Raw genomic sequence first — 22,826 nt, forward strand, 5'->3', positions numbered from 1 at the left:
GACCTCAGCTATGATTAACTCCGATTAATATTCACACACCAGGGGATATTACTGACGCAATGGAATAAGTGTCCATATGGTGACATTGAAACGAATTCATCAATATAACAATGCTGTATATATGGACGGTGGGTGTTCGCACGAATAGGTAGCAATGCCGTTTAGGCATACTGAACGAATCATCTTACAATACATTTTTGGCATATTTTCCAAACACGGTCTTGGCTTGGGAATATTAGACGGCCAATACAAGGTAAGACTCTCCAGAGGATAATTAAGACAGCGAATGGTTGAGTGGCCAGCCTGGCAATAAACCTGACAAGTCGCCGAAACTACAATACGTTTCAGTGCTTGATTGCAAATAGGATGCATTTAGGAAGAAGGTGAGTGCTGTGCATCGACATTCCAGCTTCTGTTCCGGTGAATACTGCTTGCAAATAGGAAAGTATCCTGGAAGCGAGGAGCAAAGCTTACCGAAAACGTGCCGAGTCAGCAGTTTACGCATTGTGTCGCAGTCCACAGTGTGGTGTTTGTGTGAAGTCAGTGGGCATGTCAGAGGATCTGGTTCAAGATCACGTTAATATTTCATCCGTATTTTATTGCAAACAGTTCATCAACCGAAGCATGGAAAAGTCTTTTACGTTTCTTTTGGAGTGAGGACCAGTGACTGGTTACCGTGGAACACGATATAAGGCACACGTGTTCTTTATTGCATAGCAGATACGGCAGACCCATTGGAAAAGGAATGCGTTCCAATAGAAACTGTCAATTTATTTGTTTGTTGATTAAATTATTAAGGCATAAGAGACCTATATTTAGAAACGTGACGTTCTGGCAGATGAGACGTGCACTTCGGTTACGAAGTTATATATGACTTTTTGATTTTATGTAGGCATATCTAACGTATCATGATTCAGTGAAAGTGTCCATATATGACAGTTCGATGTTTTAAAGAAAGGACCCATGAAGATAGACTTGCCACCAATCAGTCTAAGTAAACTTATCCTCAGTACTTTTCGTTACACGCCACTATTGAGTCTAACGAAACCTTACGGGAGGTCGCGTCAGGTAACCTTTGAAACTGACCAATCAGGACACAGCTTACCAAATCGCGAAAGTGGACATTCGCACATACCTTCTGAACTTTTTATCTCGAAAAGGTTTATACACGAAAGATTCTGAATGATATTTAGCGTACGCTCGCTTCCGGGTGATGCACACCTCGTACGTACAACCATGACAACGGAGAGTAAAATAGTGAAAACAGTGTTTTGGGCAATATGCAAGGATGTTATCTTGCGGAAATAATAGCTAATGGTAACCATGTCAACAGAAACCCCAACGCGTATATACTGCAGGTCAAATAACGTTGTTATATGCGGATTTTTGTTTGTGGTGAGATCTGTGTCAGTGACCTGAATATTTTGAAAGTCCCCCCCGATTACTAAATAGTAGCTGTTGTCTGATTGGTTAAATCTATTTAACCGTCTCGCGTTTGATTGGACAGCCATTTGTTGCTCAAAGGTTACCTGACGCGACCTTCTACCAGGTTTTGTTAGACTCAGTGGTGGAATGTAACGAAATACACTGAGACTATGTTTACTTAGGCTGAGTAACCAAGGAGTCTAAGGGGATCGGGTGGTCAGGTTTACTGACTTGGTTGACACATGTCATCGTATCCAAATTTCGTAGATTGGTGCTCATGCTATGGGTCATTATTTTGTCGGATCCAGAATCGATTATTGCCGCCATGTAGCTAGAATATTACCGGGTGTGGCGTTAAAAAACCAGCCAACCAACTACAAGGAATGGGTGAGCGAGTGCATGAGTGAGCATGTTTGTTTAAACAGCTTTAAGCAATATTCCAGCAATATTACGGCGGGAGACTCCAGAAATGGGCCTCACACCTAAAGTCTCTCTCACAGCCCCTGAACCACATTATTTTCCTTAATGCCTAGCCTTCCCTGCAGTGATAAAGCCTTAACTGAACCCTGGACTTCCTCAGGTTCTGAATCTCTGGTCTCCTTTGGGGCTCCTTTTCAATTAAAATGGGTTTGTGTGTTACTATCAAAACTGTATATATTCAGAGACTAAGCGTTAGTCTAATTAAATCCATGTGGGCCATACAATTCGGGTCTTCGGCGGGACGAGCGAACGCTTAACCATTAGGCTACATGATCGTCCTTTGCTTAACAAAGGACACGACTATATGTGCACGTGCAGCCTCACAAGCTTACAAACCTTTGCCAAAACTCGGGCACCATTCTTCTGAATGCATGTTTTGTAAACAGTGTTATTAACCTTTGGATAATATCTTAATTGTGAAGCCAGCCGTGCTATTATGACATTGTGGACTGACAATTTACGCACAGTTATGGGAAGAGATTTACCGTTGGAAGAACCTATATCTCATTTCAAAGTGTATTGCAAACGTGATCTTTAGTTTTTTAAATTGTGACAAATCAAGAAAGTGTAAACATTCAAATATTTATTGCATTTTAGAACAGGATATCGACTATAGTGCTTCACGTTCTACACTATTTGTGTGATATCCGCCCGGGCATGTTATTTGACGATGCAAATGAAAACTGATTCATAATTCATGCCACAGCTCGATCCAACTTTTCGTTAATTTCAGTCCCTGACATGTTGTGTCATGGCATACCCAGATCAAAGATATTCTGACATTTAGAACAAATGTCAAAGCAAGATCAATATACATTACAACACTTACATAAACGCTCTGTATTCATGATAGCAAGTGTTTCATCGCCAAGTATCGATATCATATATGCAAATGGAGAAAAACTTTTCTTTGATCTCACCACTCTCTCCGGACATAGTTGAAAGTCGGATGATATCACTGATATTAACACAACTAACAAAAAGATGATTTACTGTTATGTTTAAGTATTTACGTTGTAGAACACGGGGAATATAACGGGAACGAGTCTGTGGTGCACCGATGTTAACGCCAGTAGAATTCTAAATGTGCAAAATGAAATCTCGTTTGTATTTTTTAAGTATTGTTCACAGATCCCCTGACCCCGAAATATGGAGATGGCTGAGAAAAAATGAGTAGCATTTTAAAAAAATATTTCATTACCGATGACTCGAAAAACGTTTATATCGTAATAAACAGAGTAGATATCTGCAATTATGCAGCACAGGAGACACAACTGTGCCATCAACGCTCCATAGGCTGATGAAGGTATCGCTTTTGTGAGAGTCTACATAATAACGCGGTGTTCAGAGTCTCTAAGGGGCAGTAATTTCAGTCATATCCGGGCACATTTAATTTCTCAGCTGCTTTTTCCTTAACTCCTTTTGCGAACTAAATGGTTTTGGGGAAAATATATAAATCAACCGAAAAAAGACTGTTGATTGAAAACCATGCCTCCAGACAAAAAGTATATGTTCAGACAAACAGTATGACTCAAGAATAGGTAGACAACAGCACTGTGAAGGGTAGAATCCGGAATACTGGGAAGCCTCCTTGCATGAAATACACCTCTTGGTGTTTGATATTGACATGTATGTGACAAGCTACGTCTACAGACGCATAGCAGAACATGACTCATAGAAGCAAACAAATTATTAAAAAGGGGCAAAAACTTACCAAAGTGCGACAATTTTAGCAATTTGTCGCATTGTTGCGCTTTGAAAATACGTTTTCATTCATCAAAAAGGCGACAATGCGACAGCGGGACAACTTTAAAGGTAATAATGCTTTGCATCATTGCCCAGTCTAAGATGCGTAGAAGAACCTTAACGTGCACGCCAAACGACAATGTCCCTTCTAGGATTCCATAGATGGTGACTGAACTGACTGTGTGAGCTCGGATTAGTCCCATTCACACTGTACTGTGTCATTGCGATACAGACAAATTAAGAAGCACACAACACGGGTTCCGAAGCAGACAAAATTGGTAAAGAACCATCAACATGGGTTCAGAAACAGGCAACACTAGTCCAGACAACAACGGTTCACAGACAGGCAGCACTGTTCAGCAACAGACAACACAAGGTAAAAAACAGGCACAACCGATTAAGAAACAAACAACATGAGTTCGGAAACAGACAAAACGAGCTAAGAAAAAGACAACACGCGTTCGGAAACTAGCAAAATCGGACCAGAAACTGGCCACACGCTTTTAGAAAAAGATAAATCAGGAACACACAAAACCAGTTCAGAAACAGACAACCCTGGTCAGAAACCTAAACAAGGTTTCAGGAACAAGGAACAATGGTTCAGAAACAGGTAACACCAATATATTTATAGAAAAAGCCCGTTGACTACGTGGGTTCAGAAACAGACAACACCGATTTAGAATCAGGCAACAATGGTTCAGAAACACACAACACCGATAATAAAGAGAAAATACAGGTTCAGAAACATACTACATGGGTTCGGAGACAGGGAATGCTGGTTCAAAAACAGAGAACACGTGTTCCCAAGCAGATAACACTGGGTCAGAAACAGATAAAATGTGTTCAGAAACAGACAACACTGGTTACGGAACAAGCAAGGTTCAGAAGCAGGCAACACTGGTTCAGGAACACACAAAACTGATTCATAAAAAGAAAACATTGGTTCAGAGACAGAGTACATGGGTTCAGAAACAGACAACACGGGTTCACAAAGAGACAAAAGGGTTCAGAAACATAAAACATGGGTGCAGAAACAAGCAGCGCTGGTTCAGGATCAGACGTGCATGTTTTTAGAAACAAACCTAGAAGGATTCAGATACAGGCAGCATAGGATCACAATTTCGAGACCAAACAGCCTCAGAAAAAGACCTGAGTATAAGCAGAGTTGGAAACAGACGAACGTATTATCAGAAGCTTGAACAACATTGATACAGGCACTAGTTTGTCTAAAACAAACGTGTTCTTTATTGCATAGCAGATACGGCAGACCCATTGGAAAAGGAATGCGTTCCAATAGAAACTGTCAATTTATTTGTTTGTTGATTAAATTATTAAGGCATAAGAGACCTATATTTAGAAACGTGACGTTCTGGCAGATGAGACGTGCACTTCGGTTACGAAGTTATATATGACTTTTTGATTTTATGTAGGCATATCTAACGTATCATGATTCAGTGAAAGTGTCCATATATGACAGTTCGATGTTTTAAAGAAAGGACCCATGAAGATAGACTTGCCACCAATCAGTCTAAGTAAACTTATCCTCAGTACTTTTCGTTACACGCCACTATTGAGTCTAACGAAACCTTACGGGAGGTCGCGTCAGGTAACCTTTGAAACTGACCAATCAGGACACAGCTTACCAAATCGCGAAAGTGGACATTCGCACATACCTTCTGAACTTTTTATCTCGAAAAGGTTTATACACGAAAGATTCTGAATGATATTTAGCGTACGCTCGCTTCCGGGTGATGCACACCTCGTACGTACAACCATGACAACGGAGAGTAAAATAGTGAAAACAGTGTTTTGGGCAATATGCAAGGATGTTATCTTGCGGAAATAATAGCTAATGGTAACCATGTCAACAGAAACCCCAACGCGTATATACTGCAGGTCAAATAACGTTGTTATATGCGGATTTTTGTTTGTGGTGAGATCTGTGTCAGTGACCTGAATATTTTGAAAGTCCCCCCCGATTACTAAATAGTAGCTGTTGTCTGATTGGTTAAATCTATTTAACCGTCTCGCGTTTGATTGGACAGCCATTTGTTGCTCAAAGGTTACCTGACGCGACCTTCTACCAGGTTTTGTTAGACTCAGTGGTGGAATGTAACGAAATACACTGAGACTATGTTTACTTAGGCTGAGTAACCAAGGAGTCTAAGGGGATCGGGTGGTCAGGTTTACTGACTTGGTTGACACATGTCATCGTATCCAAATTTCGTAGATTGGTGCTCATGCTATGGGTCATTATTTTGTCGGATCCAGAATCGATTATTGCCGCCATGTAGCTAGAATATTACCGGGTGTGGCGTTAAAAAACCAGCCAACCAACTACAAGGAATGGGTGAGCGAGTGCATGAGTGAGCATGTTTGTTTAAACAGCTTTAAGCAATATTCCAGCAATATTACGGCGGGAGACTCCAGAAATGGGCCTCACACCTAAAGTCTCTCTCACAGTCCCTGAACCACATTATTTTCCTTAATGCCTAGCCTTCCCTGCAGTGATAAAGCCTTAACTGAACCCTGGACTTCCTCAGGTTCTGAATCTCTGGTCTCCTTTGGGGCTCCTTTTCAATTAAAATGGGTTTGTGTGTTACTATCAAAACTGTATATATTCAGAGACTAAGCGTTAGTCTAATTAAATCCATGTGGGCCATACAATTCGGGTCTTCGGCGGGACGAGCGAACGCTTAACCATTAGGCTACATGATCGTCCTTTGCTTAACAAAGGACACGACTATATGTGCACGTGCAGCCTCACAAGCTTACAAACCTTTGCCAAAACTCGGGCACCATTCTTCTGAATGCATGTTTTGTAAACAGTGTTATTAACCTTTGGATAATATCTTAATTGTGAAGCCAGCCGTGCTATTATGACATTGTGGACTGACAATTTACGCACAGTTATGGGAAGAGATTTACCGTTGGAAGAACCTATATCTCATTTCAAAGTGTATTGCAAACGTGATCTTTAGTTTTTTAAATTGTGACAAATCAAGAAAGTGTAAACATTCAAATATTTATTGCATTTTAGAACAGGATATCGACTATAGTGCTTCACGTTCTACACTATTTGTGTGATATCCGCCCGGGCATGTTATTTGACGATGCAAATGAAAACTGATTCATAATTCATGCCACAGCTCGATCCAACTTTTCGTTAATTTCAGTCCCTGACATGTTGTGTCATGGCATACCCAGATCAAAGATATTCTGACATTTAGAACAAATGTCAAAGCAAGATCAATATACATTACAACACTTACATAAACGCTCTGTATTCATGATAGCAAGTGTTTCATCGCCAAGTATCGATATCATATATGCAAATGGAGAAAAACTTTTCTTTGATCTCACCACTCTCTCCGGACATAGTTGAAAGTCGGATGATATCACTGATATTAACACAACTAACAAAAAGATGATTTACTGTTATGTTTAAGTATTTACGTTGTAGAACACGGGGAATATAACGGGAACGAGTCTGTGGTGCACCGATGTTAACGCCAGTAGAATTCTAAATGTGCAAAATGAAATCTCGTTTGTATTTTTTAAGTATTGTTCACAGATCCCCTGACCCCGAAATATGGAGATGGCTGAGAAAAAATGAGTAGCATTTTAAAAAAATATTTCATTACCGATGACTCGAAAAACGTTTATATCGTAATAAACAGAGTAGATATCTGCAATTATGCAGCACAGGAGACACAACTGTGCCATCAACGCTCCATAGGCTGATGAAGGTATCGCTTTTGTGAGAGTCTACATAATAACGCGGTGTTCAGAGTCTCTAAGGGGCAGTAATTTCAGTCATATCCGGGCACATTTAATTTCTCAGCTGCTTTTTCCTTAACTCCTTTTGCGAACTAAATGGTTTTGGGGAAAATATATAAATCAACCGAAAAAAGACTGTTGATTGAAAACCATGCCTCCAGACAAAAAGTATATGTTCAGACAAACAGTATGACTCAAGAATAGGTAGACAACAGCACTGTGAAGGGTAGAATCCGGAATACTGGGAAGCTTCCTTGCATGAAATACACCTCTTGGTGTTTGATATTGACATGTATGTGACAAGCTACGTCTACAGACGCATAGCAGAACATGACTCATAGAAGCAAACAAATTATTAAAAAGGGGCAAAAACTTACCAAAGTGCGACAATTTTAGCAATTTGTCGCATTGTTGCGCTTTGAAAATACGTTTTCATTCATCAAAAAGGCGACAATGCAACAGCGGGACAACTTTAAAGGTAATAATGCTTTGCATCATTGCCCAGTCTAAGATGTGTAGAAGAACCTTAACGTGCACGCCAAACGACAATGTCCCTTCTAGGATTCCATAGATGGTGACTGAACTGACTGTGTGAGCTCGGATTAGTCCCATTCACACTGTACTGTGTCATTGCGATACAGACAAATTAAGAAGCACACAACACGGGTTCCGAAGCAGACAAAATTGGTAAAGAACCATCAACATGGGTTCAGAAACAGGCAACACTAGTCCAGACAACAACGGTTCACAGACAGGCAGCACTGTTCAGCAACAGACAACACAAGGTAAAAAACAGGCACAACCGATTAAGAAACAAACAACATGAGTTCGGAAACAGACAAAACGAGCTAAGAAAAAGACAACACGCGTTCGGAAACTAGCAAAATCGGACCAGAAACTGGCCACACGCTTTTAGAAAAAGATAAATCAGGAACACACAAAACCAGTTCAGAAACAGACAACCCTGGTCAGAAACCTAAACAAGGTTTCAGGAACAAGGAACAATGGTTCAGAAACAGGTAACACCAATATATTTATAGAAAAAGCCCGTTGACTACGTGGGTTCAGAAACAGACAACACCGATTTAGAATCAGGCAACAATGGTTCAGAAACACACAACACCGATAATAAAGAGAAAATACAGGTTCAGAAACATACTACATGGGTTCGGAGACAGGGAATGCTGGTTCAAAAACAGAGAACACGTGTTCCCAAGCAGATAACACTGGGTCAGAAACAGATAAAATGTGTTCAGAAACAGACAACACTGGTTACGGAACAAGCAAGGTTCAGAAGCAGGCAACACTGGTTCAGGAACACACAAAACTGATTCATAAAAAGAAAACATTGGTTCAGAGACAGAGTACATGGGTTCAGAAACAGACAACACGGGTTCACAAAGAGACAAAAGGGTTCAGAAACATAAAACATGGGTGCAGAAACAAGCAGCGCTGGTTCAGGATCAGACGTGCATGTTTTTAGAAACAAACCTAGAAGGATTCAGATACAGGCAGCATAGGATCACAATTTCGAGACCAAACAGCCTCAGAAAAAGACCTGAGTATAAGCAGAGTTGGAAACAGACGAACGTATTATCAGAAGCTTGAACAACATTGATACAGGCACTAGTTTGTCTAAAACAAATATCAGATGTGTCAGGTAGGGCTGACACTACAGAAGACTGAGATCTATATATAATCTTTAACAAAATATCGATCGATTTCGGAGACAGAACCTTAACACAATATGCCAAAAATAGCTGAGAGAAATGGGTATATCAATGGTAAGTTGTTACATGTTTTTGGACAGATTAAAAACAAAACAGCGTCCTGAGCATAATATAGAAGCTGACCTTGAATAATTAAAGTCCTGAATTGTTAGACGGGCTGATAAAATCAAAAACGTTTCTACAAAGGGTAATGTGCGATATTATCGTAAACCCAGTTTTCATTTCGATGATCGTTAATATTTTTTTCTGTAGACGATATTTCCGATTATCGACCATTTCAGCCAGCCCTCGAGTCGGGACTCAAACTCAACCGGGAGTGAAGAGACGCATAAGGTGAGACACAGACAGAAACGTCAAGACAAGCAGATAGGCAGTTTAGGGGCGGAGGTGTCGTGGAGATTGATTTCATTACAATTATACGAGAAGAAATGCCGATGTAAGAGTGCCAAGGGAATCATCATTGCCCTACACCGTCCTACTGCAGACAATACAAGCCATAAATCTATTGTTGTTTAAGGCAGCATGCCCTGGTGTTGACTTCTAGAGTGTCCAGGTTGTGGTCAGAGTAATGACTGACATTTATGACTAGGTCAGTTTAAACCTCCCGTAAACAGAGCAGGTGGAACAATAGCGCGAGCTGTAGCCCCACCGCAGTCTCCGCGAGACACTGCCACCTACCGGACATCACGACCAAACCTTTTCTGAGCATGCGCTTCACGTAAGCGTCAGTCAACCGTCTCGAGCTAGCAGTCCGGATATAAAGGTTTTTTTTATGGATATGGCCGATTGCTTGTCATAAAATGCTTCATAAATTTTCCAATTTTAGGCTTGCTAATCTACTAATGTTCCTTGACGTAGACTGGGCGGCACTGATGCTACTTCCATTGGGGTGATGAAGTTCTTGACGGGAACCTGGTAAAACCTGCAACCGCAAAGTCCGTCAACTGTATCATTTAGGTGGATGTACTTCGCTGGTTCCAGATTCCAGATTCGAGTTAGATATAGTTTTCTCGTATCGACAGTTCAATTTGCTTGAATTGTGGACGGAAACCTGTAGTTGTATTATTCGAAATAATTCCAATCACCTTTCGCCGTTTTGTCATTTCTGGTTTTCCTTCCTCGGTTTTATTGGGCAACGGGGTAACCTTGTGTTCGAATATTGCTACAAGCGGAATAAAACCACACTCACTCACACAAAATATGCTTTGACATCACATGTATAATCTGGTTCACACTGAACAATGACGTGTACTGACAGGCAATATGTTGCTTTTTCTACATCTCAACTACCCCCACTTGTACCGATAACAGGATTCGAAGCCAGTACCCAAACGAAAAAGGCGAACAGCTGGTCAACTTAACTTCCAAAATGCCCCTTAAGGATCAGGTTAAAATCGGAGCTCTGTTCTTCTAAGTGTTCTTAACTTCAGGACTATCGTAGGTGCGTGTTAAAATACAGGATTTACGGGGGTCTTACCTCTAAGATCCTTCTGTGGAACAAAGCCCCTGCGTAGCAAACACCTTCTGAAAACGGATGACTAAGAGTAGACGAGGGAACATATTTCCCTGGCGGCGTCCTGCTTACTTAACTTTACCATACTGCGACAAATGTTTATTGGCAGTCGCAGATAAAACGATTACACCATTTTTACAACGAAGTTCAAGGATTCGGGCCCACTATCAAAAGAATAATTCGGAATTCTAATTTTCTACAGTGTCAACCCAACTTGAATAACAACACGACGACAAGCGTGATTTCATCCGGGTCAGAGGTTAATTCCAATTTATTTATTACGTGAGTAAATTACACATATAATAGAGTTAACTGTGAATAATGCCAGTGGGGATCTAGGTCACCTTTGTGACTGTAATGTATTTCGTGTTTACTGTTAAATGTGTGCATTTGATGGCGACTTTGCGTTTAATAGCCACTTCAAAGGCACCGGCTTTAACACGACGTGGTGTGACTAAATATGGCGGCTGCGAAGAGAGAACGAGATACAAACATGGAGAGCGTTGGTCCGTGTAAAAGTACATTAGCTGCTTGTTCGTAGAAGCGAGGGAAGCATGCACCATTAAAGATGGAATAATCGTGTATTTTAACGAGCTTCACCACTGCATGGTTTACCACGTGTAACACGGATTCCGGCAAACATTTGGCATGAGTTGTACGTTGTGAAAAAATCCTCTTACCTACCTTATTGGGTTAACGTTTTGTCCCTGAATATATATTACAATGGACGCTGTCTACACCGGTTCTCACTGAGACTGAAGAAATGCTCCGGTTTAGTCAATGTGCGGAATTGTAGAGCTGATGATAAATGTCGTGGATGGGACCGAGATAATGTGCTGTGATGACAACTTGCCGGACTGGACAGATGCCGGTTTTAACAACTCCCACTGTATTATGATGGAAACATATAATAATCCCGTTTAATTTGAAAAGGCAAAGGTGTGAAATTCAGAACCTTAACCTTACGAAATCCAGAGCTTCTTTTAGGCTTCACAATTTGCAGACAGGGAGATGATGCGGTTCTTGGACTGTGAGACAGACTAGTTACCTACTACGGCGGTGGTGCTAGGTGTGGTGTGGCGGTGGTGCTAGGTGTGGTGTGGCGGTGGTGCTAGGTGTGGTGTGGCGGTGGTGCTAGGTGTGGTGTGGCGGTGGTGCTAGGTGTGGTGTGGCGGTGGGTACTTTAGGAGTTAAAATTCGCATTACATCGTACTAAATATCAAGCTGTTTAAAGTGGACTGACATGAGAAGTTTTCATTGCTAAATACATTTTTCTCTTTATATTTTTGCAATGCTGAGTTCATGACTCGGTAGTGTGGATAGCTGCACTTGCATGCCTTTATCGACTGGACTGGTTTTATCGTGATGCTGGACTTACCTGTGACTGGTTTTATCGTGATGCTGGACTTACCTGTGACTGGGTTTATCGTGATGCTGGACTTACGTGTGACTGGTTTTATCGTGATGCTGGACTTACCTGTGACTGGTTTTATCGTGATGCTGGACTTACCTGTGACTGGTTTTATCGTGATGCTGGACTTACCTGTGACTGGTTTTATCGTGATGCTGGACTTACGTGTGACTGGTTTTATCGTGATGCTGGACTTACGTGTGACTGGTTTTATCGTGATGCTGGACTCACCTGTGACTGGTTTTATCGTGATGCTGGACTTACCTGTGACTGTTTTTTTTTATGAATGTCTGATATATTCGAGCCTGGATAAGCAGCTCAGTGATTTACATCATGAACATCGATCTGAGCTTCCACGTGACTTTGTTTTACTCAAAACGCCCTGTTTTTGTCTTTGTTTTTCACAAGCTATGAAATATTATCATTTCATCCTTTTCTATCAAAACTGAAAACATCATCTGGAAATAAACCCAACATACTGAATATATGCACACAGTTGACCCTCTTTCGAACTCAATTCCACCATGTAGATATAATATGAAAAGCAAACAGTTTCGTCTTCAAAGAATATACCTAAAGATGAGCTATATGCATATCGTCTAAATGCAATGCTTGTTGGGCGTTTCATTTTACACATTATTTGAAAGGAATTTATTATCAACTGCGTAACATACACGGAAGACATATCCAACATATTCAGCAACGTATTCAGATATTTTGAGATTTAGGCTCACAAATCTCTGTTACAGAGAACAGAACGACCTCCGTCGTCCAGTGGTTTAAACATCTGTCCGGAGATGCAGGATGGTTCGATCCCTGACCACGAAAGAAAACGGTACTTATTATTACCGTGTCTGTCCGGACGTTCGCACACACTGCGACACTGTGCACACTCCCTCACCCCAGCACTCACGCTTGTACGTCGCTATATAAATACTGTTCTCATGGACGCGTGGTTAACCCTTTATTTCTAACCGACTGACCAGCAAAGAAAAGATAGTTAATGGATTTTAAAACTCCACGGTCACATACTAGTATATACCCATGGAAAAAAGAAAGTATATAGCAATATTTGACGGTGGATGAAAATGAAGCCAACAAGAAATGGATAGTGAATAGTGATGTCTTTGATACGGGTGTCATAGGCGATAAATATCGTATCAATGCGTATCTCACTATGGATGCCAACACTTCTCATTAGAGGAACATTGGCTTTCCAATTTCACACTATACAGAAATCATCACATTGCGTGTGAAATTTCATGTGTGAACTTTCTTTTGTTTGTGAATCTAGTACAGCCGCTTATGTCAGGAACAATCTTAAAGGGTACTGTGATGAAAAATGGCTCTGCATGGGTGTTAGTATACCTTCGTTCAAAATTGGTGAATCCATAGTGTGTACATCAGGGCCTATCCTTCCAGCTGTTATGCCCATCCGAGGCGAAGAAAGTCGCCTTCAGCGCTCACGCCGACACTTCTATAGCCTATTCAAAACCTGTGTTGTGAATATTTGCTTTTAAATCGCCTGGCTTCAGATTTATGATTGCCCGTGTGTCATAAATTACCTACGAGGCAAACGTGCGTTGATACCATCACCAGCTTCAATAGATGGACAGACTGAGAGTGGCGCTCAGATGGGTCGCCGCTATTCACTCGACGCATTACCTGTGAATAGGTATCGCCGGCAGCACTCGTTACTACGGGTTTCCAAAGCGAATGTGGCTAGGTAATTATACATGGAAAGACCCGAAGCGTAGTTGGTAATATCTAAAAGCATCATCGAAGTTCCGCCATTGAAAACGTTTGTGTCAAAAATACTTCCTCGATACTAGAATAGTGTTTTGTTCTTGAAAAGTAAACATAGGGACAATGATATTATATACCTGCCTCGTGCCGGATATAGAATAATATGACCACACCTGCCATATCTCATCATTGTCTAACACTCCTAACACATATTTTATTAACGAGAAAATGTGTTTTAACCAATGTTTTGGATGACAAAAAAACCCCCAAAAAACCCCCCAAAAAACCAAAAAAAAAACCAAAAAAAAAACCAAAACAAACACGCACGTGGCACCATGCTGTTCTAGTCGTGTTTTCAATGCACCAGTGAAATTGTATATTGCACGTGAAAATTAAGAGGCCTTACAGAGGCGACAACCTCAGTGTTGTTAATTCCAATGTGAAATACAAAACTTTCTGCCTTTTGGGGTAAGACTTAATTGTTTGACAAATTATAAGCATGCATACACAACCAAACTAATAAAGCATCATGAAATATAACAACACAAATGTGAGTGAGTGAGTGATTGAGTGAGTGAGTGAGTGTGCTCATTGATTTATTTCATTTCACCGCCTAAAAAGCAAATGCTTTTTTAGACTTTTATCACCACCAGTAGCAAAGACGGAGTTGTGACGCTTTGTCAAGAGGGCCAATCGTGCTCCCATATAGTTTGAAGTAGGTGTTACCTTTCTGAGAAAGAACCAATACACCTGATGAACCTGCCAATTGTTTATGGGCAAAAAATATGTTATCAGACTTAAAGGTTAGCATGAATAAACTTCATAAACCTTGAAATAATTGAAAAGGGAAGTCGACATAAACACTGTCTGTAATAACGTAATAAAACAAACAAAAAATACCTCAATGAAAAGACAGGCATTTAGCGAGAGCTTACAACCGTTTTGGTGTTTCTCGTTCCATTGTTGTCAACCAATCCCTTCCTTCAACAGATCTTTGCAAAATGGATCTAGTTTATATTTTAATCATAAGCGGTAAAACGTTATAGAAGGGTTAGCTCATTGTTGTCTGGGTCTCTAACTTACACATGGTGTGCACTTAGAAGGTGACTACTTACGAAAAGCCTTTTTTCTGTTTATTTCAAAAACATGCGAATATTTGATAAATTATTTACACTTGACTCGTTTAACAGGACAGGAATATACAATGGGGTTTATTTTTTAAAATAATTTCATCATCTTCACAGCCCTTTTCAGTAAAATCAGCTTTGAGTTATGCCACGGGAATTATGTTATGGATAACGTAAAAGGTAATTACGAAAGCGCGTTTTGTGTATTTTGACGCATTATGGGGTCATTCTCCATCTGTATGGGTGACTTGTGCTGAACATTATGCTTTTTGATATCGCAAAAAATGTCAAAATTGGAGTTAATTGTTTAAAGATAATATTTTGCATTTTACTGCATCTGGTATCCTGGTCCCCCTGGCAATGTACCGAGCTTGCCAAGGTTTATGATGCGTGTTGCGGTCATAAAAGTGCCATCGCATGCATGTAGCGCAGACAACGGCAGGGTGGACGTTACTACACCTGGAAAACCCATCGGTCTGGTGGATTCCCCCCCTGCCCACACAACCCGCTGGGGGTCACAGGAAGGTATTCTTACGTCACTTTACAGGGACATACTGAAAGGTAACTGGTCACGTGAGCGTCATCTTTATTACTGTTTTACGAACAGATATGTCACAAGGATTTCGTTTTCTGTGAAGAATGGATTCAGTTCATAATTATGAAAGTGCGAATTTGCTGTTTTCTAAACTTCAAACACAAATTCCGACAAGCGGTTTGAGTTGTGACTGTTTGTAAGCTTAATTTCCCATAATTTGACATGTGTGTACATGTGTAGGGTAATAAATAGACATCTAACGAATTTGAATTTATGTATGTTTGTATGCACGTCTGTCTTTCTGTCTCTCTTTCTCTCTCTCTGTGTATGTATGTGTGTATGTATGTATGTATGTATGTATGTATGTATGTATGTATGTATGTGTGTGTGTATGTATGTATGTATGTATGTATGTATGTATGTATGCATGTATGTGTATGAATGTGTGTGTACGTGCATGTGTGAATCTAAGTATGTACGTATGTAGATATGTGTTACATAAGCCAGAGGTGTTTTCGAATGATATTTGCTCAGAACAACTGAGTTGACGAAACGTAACCAACTGCAAAGTGCTGATTTGCTTAAAACATCAAATGTCTTTGACGTCCTTCGTTGATTTTGTGTTGATAGCATTTTTTAACCATTTTAGATTCTGCTGTATTTTGTGCACATCTGTGTTACACAATCTAATATTAATGTTCATATGCATATTCCATGTCCAAATCAAAGGACAAGCAATCGAAAGATTTATTTATCTACTTCTTTATATTTTTGGTGTGAGTAATCGCATTTTTTTATGGGTAATACTAGACTTAATTCTCTATCAAACGAAAATGTATGTTTGTAAATAAAGGAAGCAAACAGGATTTGGTGGATTTGTAAACACGCTATGGTATGTCACTGCGAGAGCAAGCACGTGGCTCATTCTCAAAGTAGGCGTGGCTTCCAGCGGTAGATCACAGAGCCTTGCCAGTCCAGTTTTGTGATTGACAGCTATACACTGCTCGGCGGTGTGTTCAGCGCCCCGCTTAAGACCGCCCACTTAGTAGCCGATGTGCGCGCCTAAGCGAATCGTGCCGCGCGGAAAATAGTCCGCGGCTGATACGTGAACAGTTTCAGATATATCGACTGACAGTTGAATGTGAGCGACATTTACATCTAGTCTGCATTCGGGCAGGGAGACCCTGCTCGCTTCTCCACGTAAGGATTGTTTTGAATCAGTAAGGGGCAATATAAACGAAGCGGAGTGATTGTGACGAGCCCATGTCAAGTGTTGTTCATTTCAACCAAACATACACGCAGTTTCAACAGTGTTGGTGTATCAGTGGGTTGTCGACAGGCCCGAGTGTGGGGTTCCAAGCATAGACTTAGCCGGGGTGATCACCGGCCGTGTAGTGGTCAGCGGACGGACTCGGACACTGAGGGAACACGGCTACCCTCGGGATGGAGTACCCCGAGTTGCGGGTCGTGTGTTTGCTGCTGGCGTGTTTAGTCGCCAGCACTGAGGGTATGTCTCATTACCGTGACGGAATACTGAACGATAACGCTAAGTGTGAACCTATCTCCATACCCATGTGCCTTGACATGCGATACAACTTCACTCGTATGCCTAACATGGTGGGACACAGCAATCAGAAGGACGCAGCTATTCAAGTTCACGAATTTTTACCACTTGTTCAGATCGGATGTTCCAAACTCTTGAAGTTTTTCTTGTGTTCGTTATATGCCCCAATGTGTTCTGACATGGTGGAGGAGACAATGATCATCCTAGCTTGTCGGTCCATGTGCGAGAAGGTTAAGAAAGAATGTGCTCCTGTCTTAGCAAGTTTCAACTTTCCATGGCCCGAGATGCTCTCGTGCGAGAACCTCCCTGACAAAAGCAACAAGGACAACTTGTGTATCGAGGCTCCCAACGTGACCGAGGAGCCTGAATTTAAGACCGGAGCACCTGTTGAGCCGAACTTCGATTCATTCAATCCAGAACTCAGGCGAATATTCGAGTCATTCAGGAAAACAACAACAGAACCTTCCAAATACGGACATCCTCATTATAAGGACAGTAACATCTGTCCGACAAGGTTCGTGCACGTGGAGAAACTTGAAGGTAACAACTCGTGTGCCCCACGCTGTGATATCGACGTGTATTTCCGTGAGGAAGACAAGGCCTTTGCTGAGATCTGGATGATTGTATGGGCGTCAGTATGTTGTCTGTCAACAGCCATCACAGTGTTGACCTTCGCCATCGATACGTCCCGCTTCAAGTACCCCGAGAGACCGATAATATTCTTATCAATGTGTTACGCTATATACTCCGTAGCTTACATGATCCGAGCGATCACGGGTCCTGGGGCTATCTCATGTGACAGGGGCAGGGATGGACGGGAGTTCCTCATCCAAGAAGGACTTGAGAGTACGTGGTGCATCATCGTTTTCCTCATCCTCTACTTCTTCGGGATGGCCAGTTCGATATGGTGGGTCATCCTCACGGTCACCTGGTTCCTCGCGGCTGGACGCAAATGGGGCCAAGAGGCTATTGAAGCTCTGAGTAGTTACTTTCATTTAGCAGCGTGGGCCATCCCTGCTATTAAGACAATCATTATCCTGACCATGAGGAGGGTGGATGGCGACGAACTTACAGGTCTGTGTTATGTGGGTAATCAGGATACTGACGCCCTAACAGGATTCGTCCTGGCTCCTCTTATCGTGTACCTTATTGTAGGCACGGTGTTTATACTTGCTGGATTCGTGGCGTTGTTCCGAATAAGAAACAATCTCAAACACGAAGGCACAAATATTCGCAAACTGGAAAAACTTATGGCCAAAATTGGAGTATTTTCTGTTTTATATACTGTACCAGCAACTTGTGTTATTGGGTGTTTATTTTACGAAAGAATGAATTTCAGAAGGTGGCGGACACTTGCAATGCTGAGACAATGTCACAGAAGGGAAGACTGTCACCTGGACCATTCAATACCCACAGTAGAGGTGTACATGCTCAAGATCTTCATGTCCCTGGTTGTAGGTAGCACCAGTGGTATGTGGATCTGGAGTTCTAAGACAGTTGCTTCCTGGAGACAGTTCTTCTCTGCAAGATTCTCTAGGAGGAAGTCGAATTACAATGCAAACTACCACCAAGCACCTGTTATAGTCATGAAACAACAACATGGACCAAAGTGTATGCCAAAAGTTGCCGGTTCCAGAGTGTGATTCTTCTACTGCCAGGAACTGATTTCTGCAGAGTATGACTGAATGGGGATTTCACAAAAGGGCAACTATTACTACAAAGCATTTTTTGCCAAATTGTCATGATCATTGTTATATAGTCACTGGATCTCATTTTCATATCACGTGACCGTGGCTTGTGTTTGTGACAACAGCGAGAGAGTTTGTGTGGTGTTGATGGACATGATGAAGAAGAGGAAGATGGGAAATATTCTGACTGCCAATGTATGACGTTCTGTTACATTTCGTCACTTTCATATCTTTTCATTACCGCAGACAGCGGAACATTTTTATCAAGGAATTTGTTACTTTTCTCAGGATGCTTAAAGGTAAATTTAACTTATTTAAGTCTTAGTCCCTTTCCAATGTTTGTAAGGTTTGTGAGAATGTCACCAGGTTTGGTAGGACGTCAAGTCACCTGGATGCACTAACGAGAAACATTTCCCCGCCTAAAGGCCCTTGGGTATAAAATTCGGCAAATCTCAGAGAAAGCAATGCTGTTTACTCAGTTCCTCCCATCCCTAAGCATGAGAGCACATAGAGAAGAGCTCCTCGCCCGTCTCTCAGTTAACGGATACGTTCAAAGACAGCCAAGTGAGTCAATATGAGGGTCCGCTATTGACAAACACAGTGTGCCGGAGTCCCTATCTGTCGGCTTAGCTATTGTAACGATGTGTCGGGGGGCGATCAGCTGCACAAACCAGTGTCCATACCTGTGGCCGAGGCAAGTTAGCACGCTAGTCAAGCTGTGTAGATAAGGGGGGTTGTACTGGATAGAAGTTCATCGTAATATGAGATTGATTAGAACCGGGGCAATCGTCTATCAGTCATGATGAGAAAACAAGTTTTATCTGTGCAGAGAACACGAATTCCTATGTCAACCATCTGACGGTCGATGTCTCCGCTTTGGCCGTACAAGAATTTGCTTTGAAGTCCCATGTATCTGAACATAGGGCTTGAGACGCCGGCAGTGATAGGTCTGCCTTGGTGGGTCTATTATCAATATTATTGATGAATACTAAACCCCTAATTTCATACATGATATGGATTTGGGAAAGCAGTACAAACACGAACGCCTTTGATGTAGTTTAAAAGTATTTTCCTTACGTAAGAAGAACATTTATAATCGATCTCGCTATCAGTAGTGTTTTTACCAAAGGAATTTCAATGACAAAGTGTTTACTATGCGTACGCGCAAACCTATGACATGCAATGCATGAACTGTTTATTCTGACTTGAACTATCTAACCTCTCGGTCAAAAAACATTGGAGATAGGTTTCCGGCATAAATATTTATAAATTAATTGGAACCACGTAAGAATGAAGAGTTTCATTATGCTCGGGCTAGGCTAAAGTATCTCACACGGGCGGTAGTCAAACAGGAACAGTACATTAGCGAGAAGTATGACTGAACGTAACTTGATTGTGCTGTAGTTTGCAATAGTTTTAAACGGGATCAGACAACTTCTTAAGGAGCAAGAGGGTTTCCTGGACAGGAAATTAATGAACATTTGGACAAATCCTTTGTGCCTTACTTGTAATCGGCACTACCAGCTCTGTGTTCAATATCCGAGTCAACTATTGACGCGGGATTGTGTATACGGAAATCCTAAATCTAACCAACCTGGGCGTATATGGGCAATGTAACGGTTCTTATCAGTCGGGTGATTTATACTGGTTGATTCGGAGTGGAAGAGTCGCTCGTTCTGATATGAACAAACAATTTAAGGCACTGCTTGTGTAGTTGAATGGTGTCAGTCGGGGCAAACTGATATGAATTATTACCTAATAAAGAATGCCATTTGAAACTGATACCGACATTAATCAAACCGTATCACATATACGCGTTGTAGTAAGCAGCATCACTATGCCGAAGAATTATACCAAATTCGATCGATATATTATAATGGATGTAAACTGGATAAGCGGTAGCCTGCATGAATAGCATTGAAACATTTTTCAAAGTATCGGTGTGAAATTAGTTCTCACATCTTGTTTCAACCGTTAAATTACCCCCAACCAATCCTACCTCAAAGAACGAAGTTATTATGAAAAAATACAAAAGCGTAAGAAATATGGTTCATTTATACATAAATTCGCCGTGATAAAAGGTTTCTAACATAACTTGCTCATGCTTGAAATAGGCAGATCTACGGGCCCCCGTGTCATTGATTGGAACGTTTATGATCTAAGCTGGGCATTATCATACCTACGGTACGAGGGCAATGTGCACTCATTGATCGATCAGTGAATGACAGGCCTGCCATCTCATCGATTTTACGTTGACAGCAGGACTGATACTTTTCGGGACGATGCCTCCTAAACGTCATCGGTATTTTCCTCTGAATAGTCGTTAGAGTTTATGTATTGCAATAAATCGCAGCGGATTAGAAAAAGTGTGAAAATATTCTACGATAATTTGTGAAGGCTGAAAGACATCAAAGACGTATATAATTAACACTTTCAAGTTAGCAGAAAAACATTTCGACGGGAAGTATAAAAATTGTAGTTCCTAGCCAATAAATGAACGTTAACGTACATAAAACGCCAGTCAATAGACTACCCAGTCTTTACTATCCTCAGAAACGGAATACACTTAGTGTTAAAAAACCGGTAAAACTTAACCGTTTCAATGATGAAAGCTATCAAATTTACTGAAAACATCCAAATATTGTAAAATGATATTTTGGTATAAAATATGTGATGAATCTTAAATCTTTTTCTCGTTTTAAGTTTTAGGAGTAGAAAGTGTTCGAGGTCGTTTGAGTGCAGCTCGTAAAATCCAGGATGTTTTAATAGAGGACTGGGCAAGGGCTTCAATAAGCGCTTAATATGTCAAAAAGAGAGGAGGAAAATGGCCCGGGTTGGTTATCTGGATGGACTAAGGTTGCGCCCCCCACACAGACTCTGAATTGGTTGATCACGCGTGCTGGAGCTCTGTTCTACATGGTGCAGATTTTATGAGGCTTGTAATGTGATCAGGGCTAATTTCAACAGGTATTGAAACGGATAATACCAGAGACCGCTACGGGATGGCGAGGGTGGTGTTTGGTGAGAGCGATTTGTTACCCCTTAGCTAGAAGACTACGTGTTTACGAAGAGGCAGAAAGGACGCTCTTCTTTGTTGCTAGAGAGTCCATCAAGGTACGGGATCATTTACAGATGGGGCAATTTACACATGTGTACATTTCTTTCATGTTTCCTTTCCCTTAGGAGTATCTACACTTTCCCCACAACTTGGTTTCCCTCCGAGCTGCCACCGATTTCTCTTTATATGGGGGAACATCTGACTCCGTAGAGTGTCCCTTGACAAAACTTAAAAGATCACACGAGGTTTCTCAAAAGTCAAGCAGTTTTCAGACAGCATCGAGATGCATTACTTGACATTTACGCAAATCTTCAGATCTCCCTTTTCACAGTGCTGGATATGTTTTCGGATATGTCCTTGTAGGTAATGAAGATGATCTAAGCTTTATTTCTGAGCACGGCCACGTGTCTTCACAAGAAGTCTTCACATTTGTGTGTATTACTCGCCACTCTCCATGTTTGTGTTCATTCAACCACAGGCGTTTTTTTCTGTTCTTGCAACAGAGGTTAAATAAATTATTTGTTGTCAAACTAATGAGAACGCGTTGTTGTGTACGAAACAAACAATGACGGAGTTGTGTGTGTTTTCGGTTCTTTTCCACGAGGACTCCACACAAAGACTACGTCATGTGATCTCGACAGTCTCGTCACGCGTGAGTTACAAACGAGAGACAGATGACATTCTGTGCGGAACTGCTGTTGGCGGCCATCTTGTTCGCAGAATGCACTAATTGCTCCTGACATTACTTCTGCGAGGAGCTTCTAACTGAGAATTCCTGCAATAATTTCTCTCGCTTACCATATTGAGGGGTGCGTCACAGAGCTGGAATCTCTAGCGTGAACATTCCATTTCTGCAGAATCTGTCACACACACCGTGCATGGTTCGGGATCAAAAGTTCCAAATCATAACTTTTGGCAGTAATGTATTATAATAGATCTTTCTGTTGTTTCCCCTTTTGCCCTGCAAATACCAAACATCCCAAAGCTCAGGATTGATGGGGAAGCCTACTGGTTTAGGTTTCG

At 41.3% G+C, this 22,826-nt stretch overlaps 1 protein-coding gene across 1 annotated transcript; it reads left to right on the forward strand.

Annotated features, from left to right (window-relative positions):
• Positions 1 to 16,645: 16,645 nt before the first annotated feature.
• LOC137286217 (frizzled-10-B-like) lies at positions 16,646 to 22,337 on the forward strand. The gene has a single exon (XM_067817939.1). The coding sequence runs from the start codon at positions 16,937 to 16,939 to the stop codon at positions 18,698 to 18,700; it is 1,764 nt and encodes a 587-aa protein (XP_067674040.1). The 5' UTR covers positions 16,646 to 16,936; the 3' UTR covers positions 18,701 to 22,337.
• Positions 22,338 to 22,826: the final 489 nt, after the last annotated feature.

The sequence above is a fragment of the Haliotis asinina genome, chromosome 6 (genome assembly GCF_037392515.1).
Source record: "Haliotis asinina isolate JCU_RB_2024 chromosome 6, JCU_Hal_asi_v2, whole genome shotgun sequence".
Lineage (NCBI taxonomy): Eukaryota > Metazoa > Mollusca > Gastropoda > Lepetellida > Haliotidae > Haliotis > Haliotis asinina.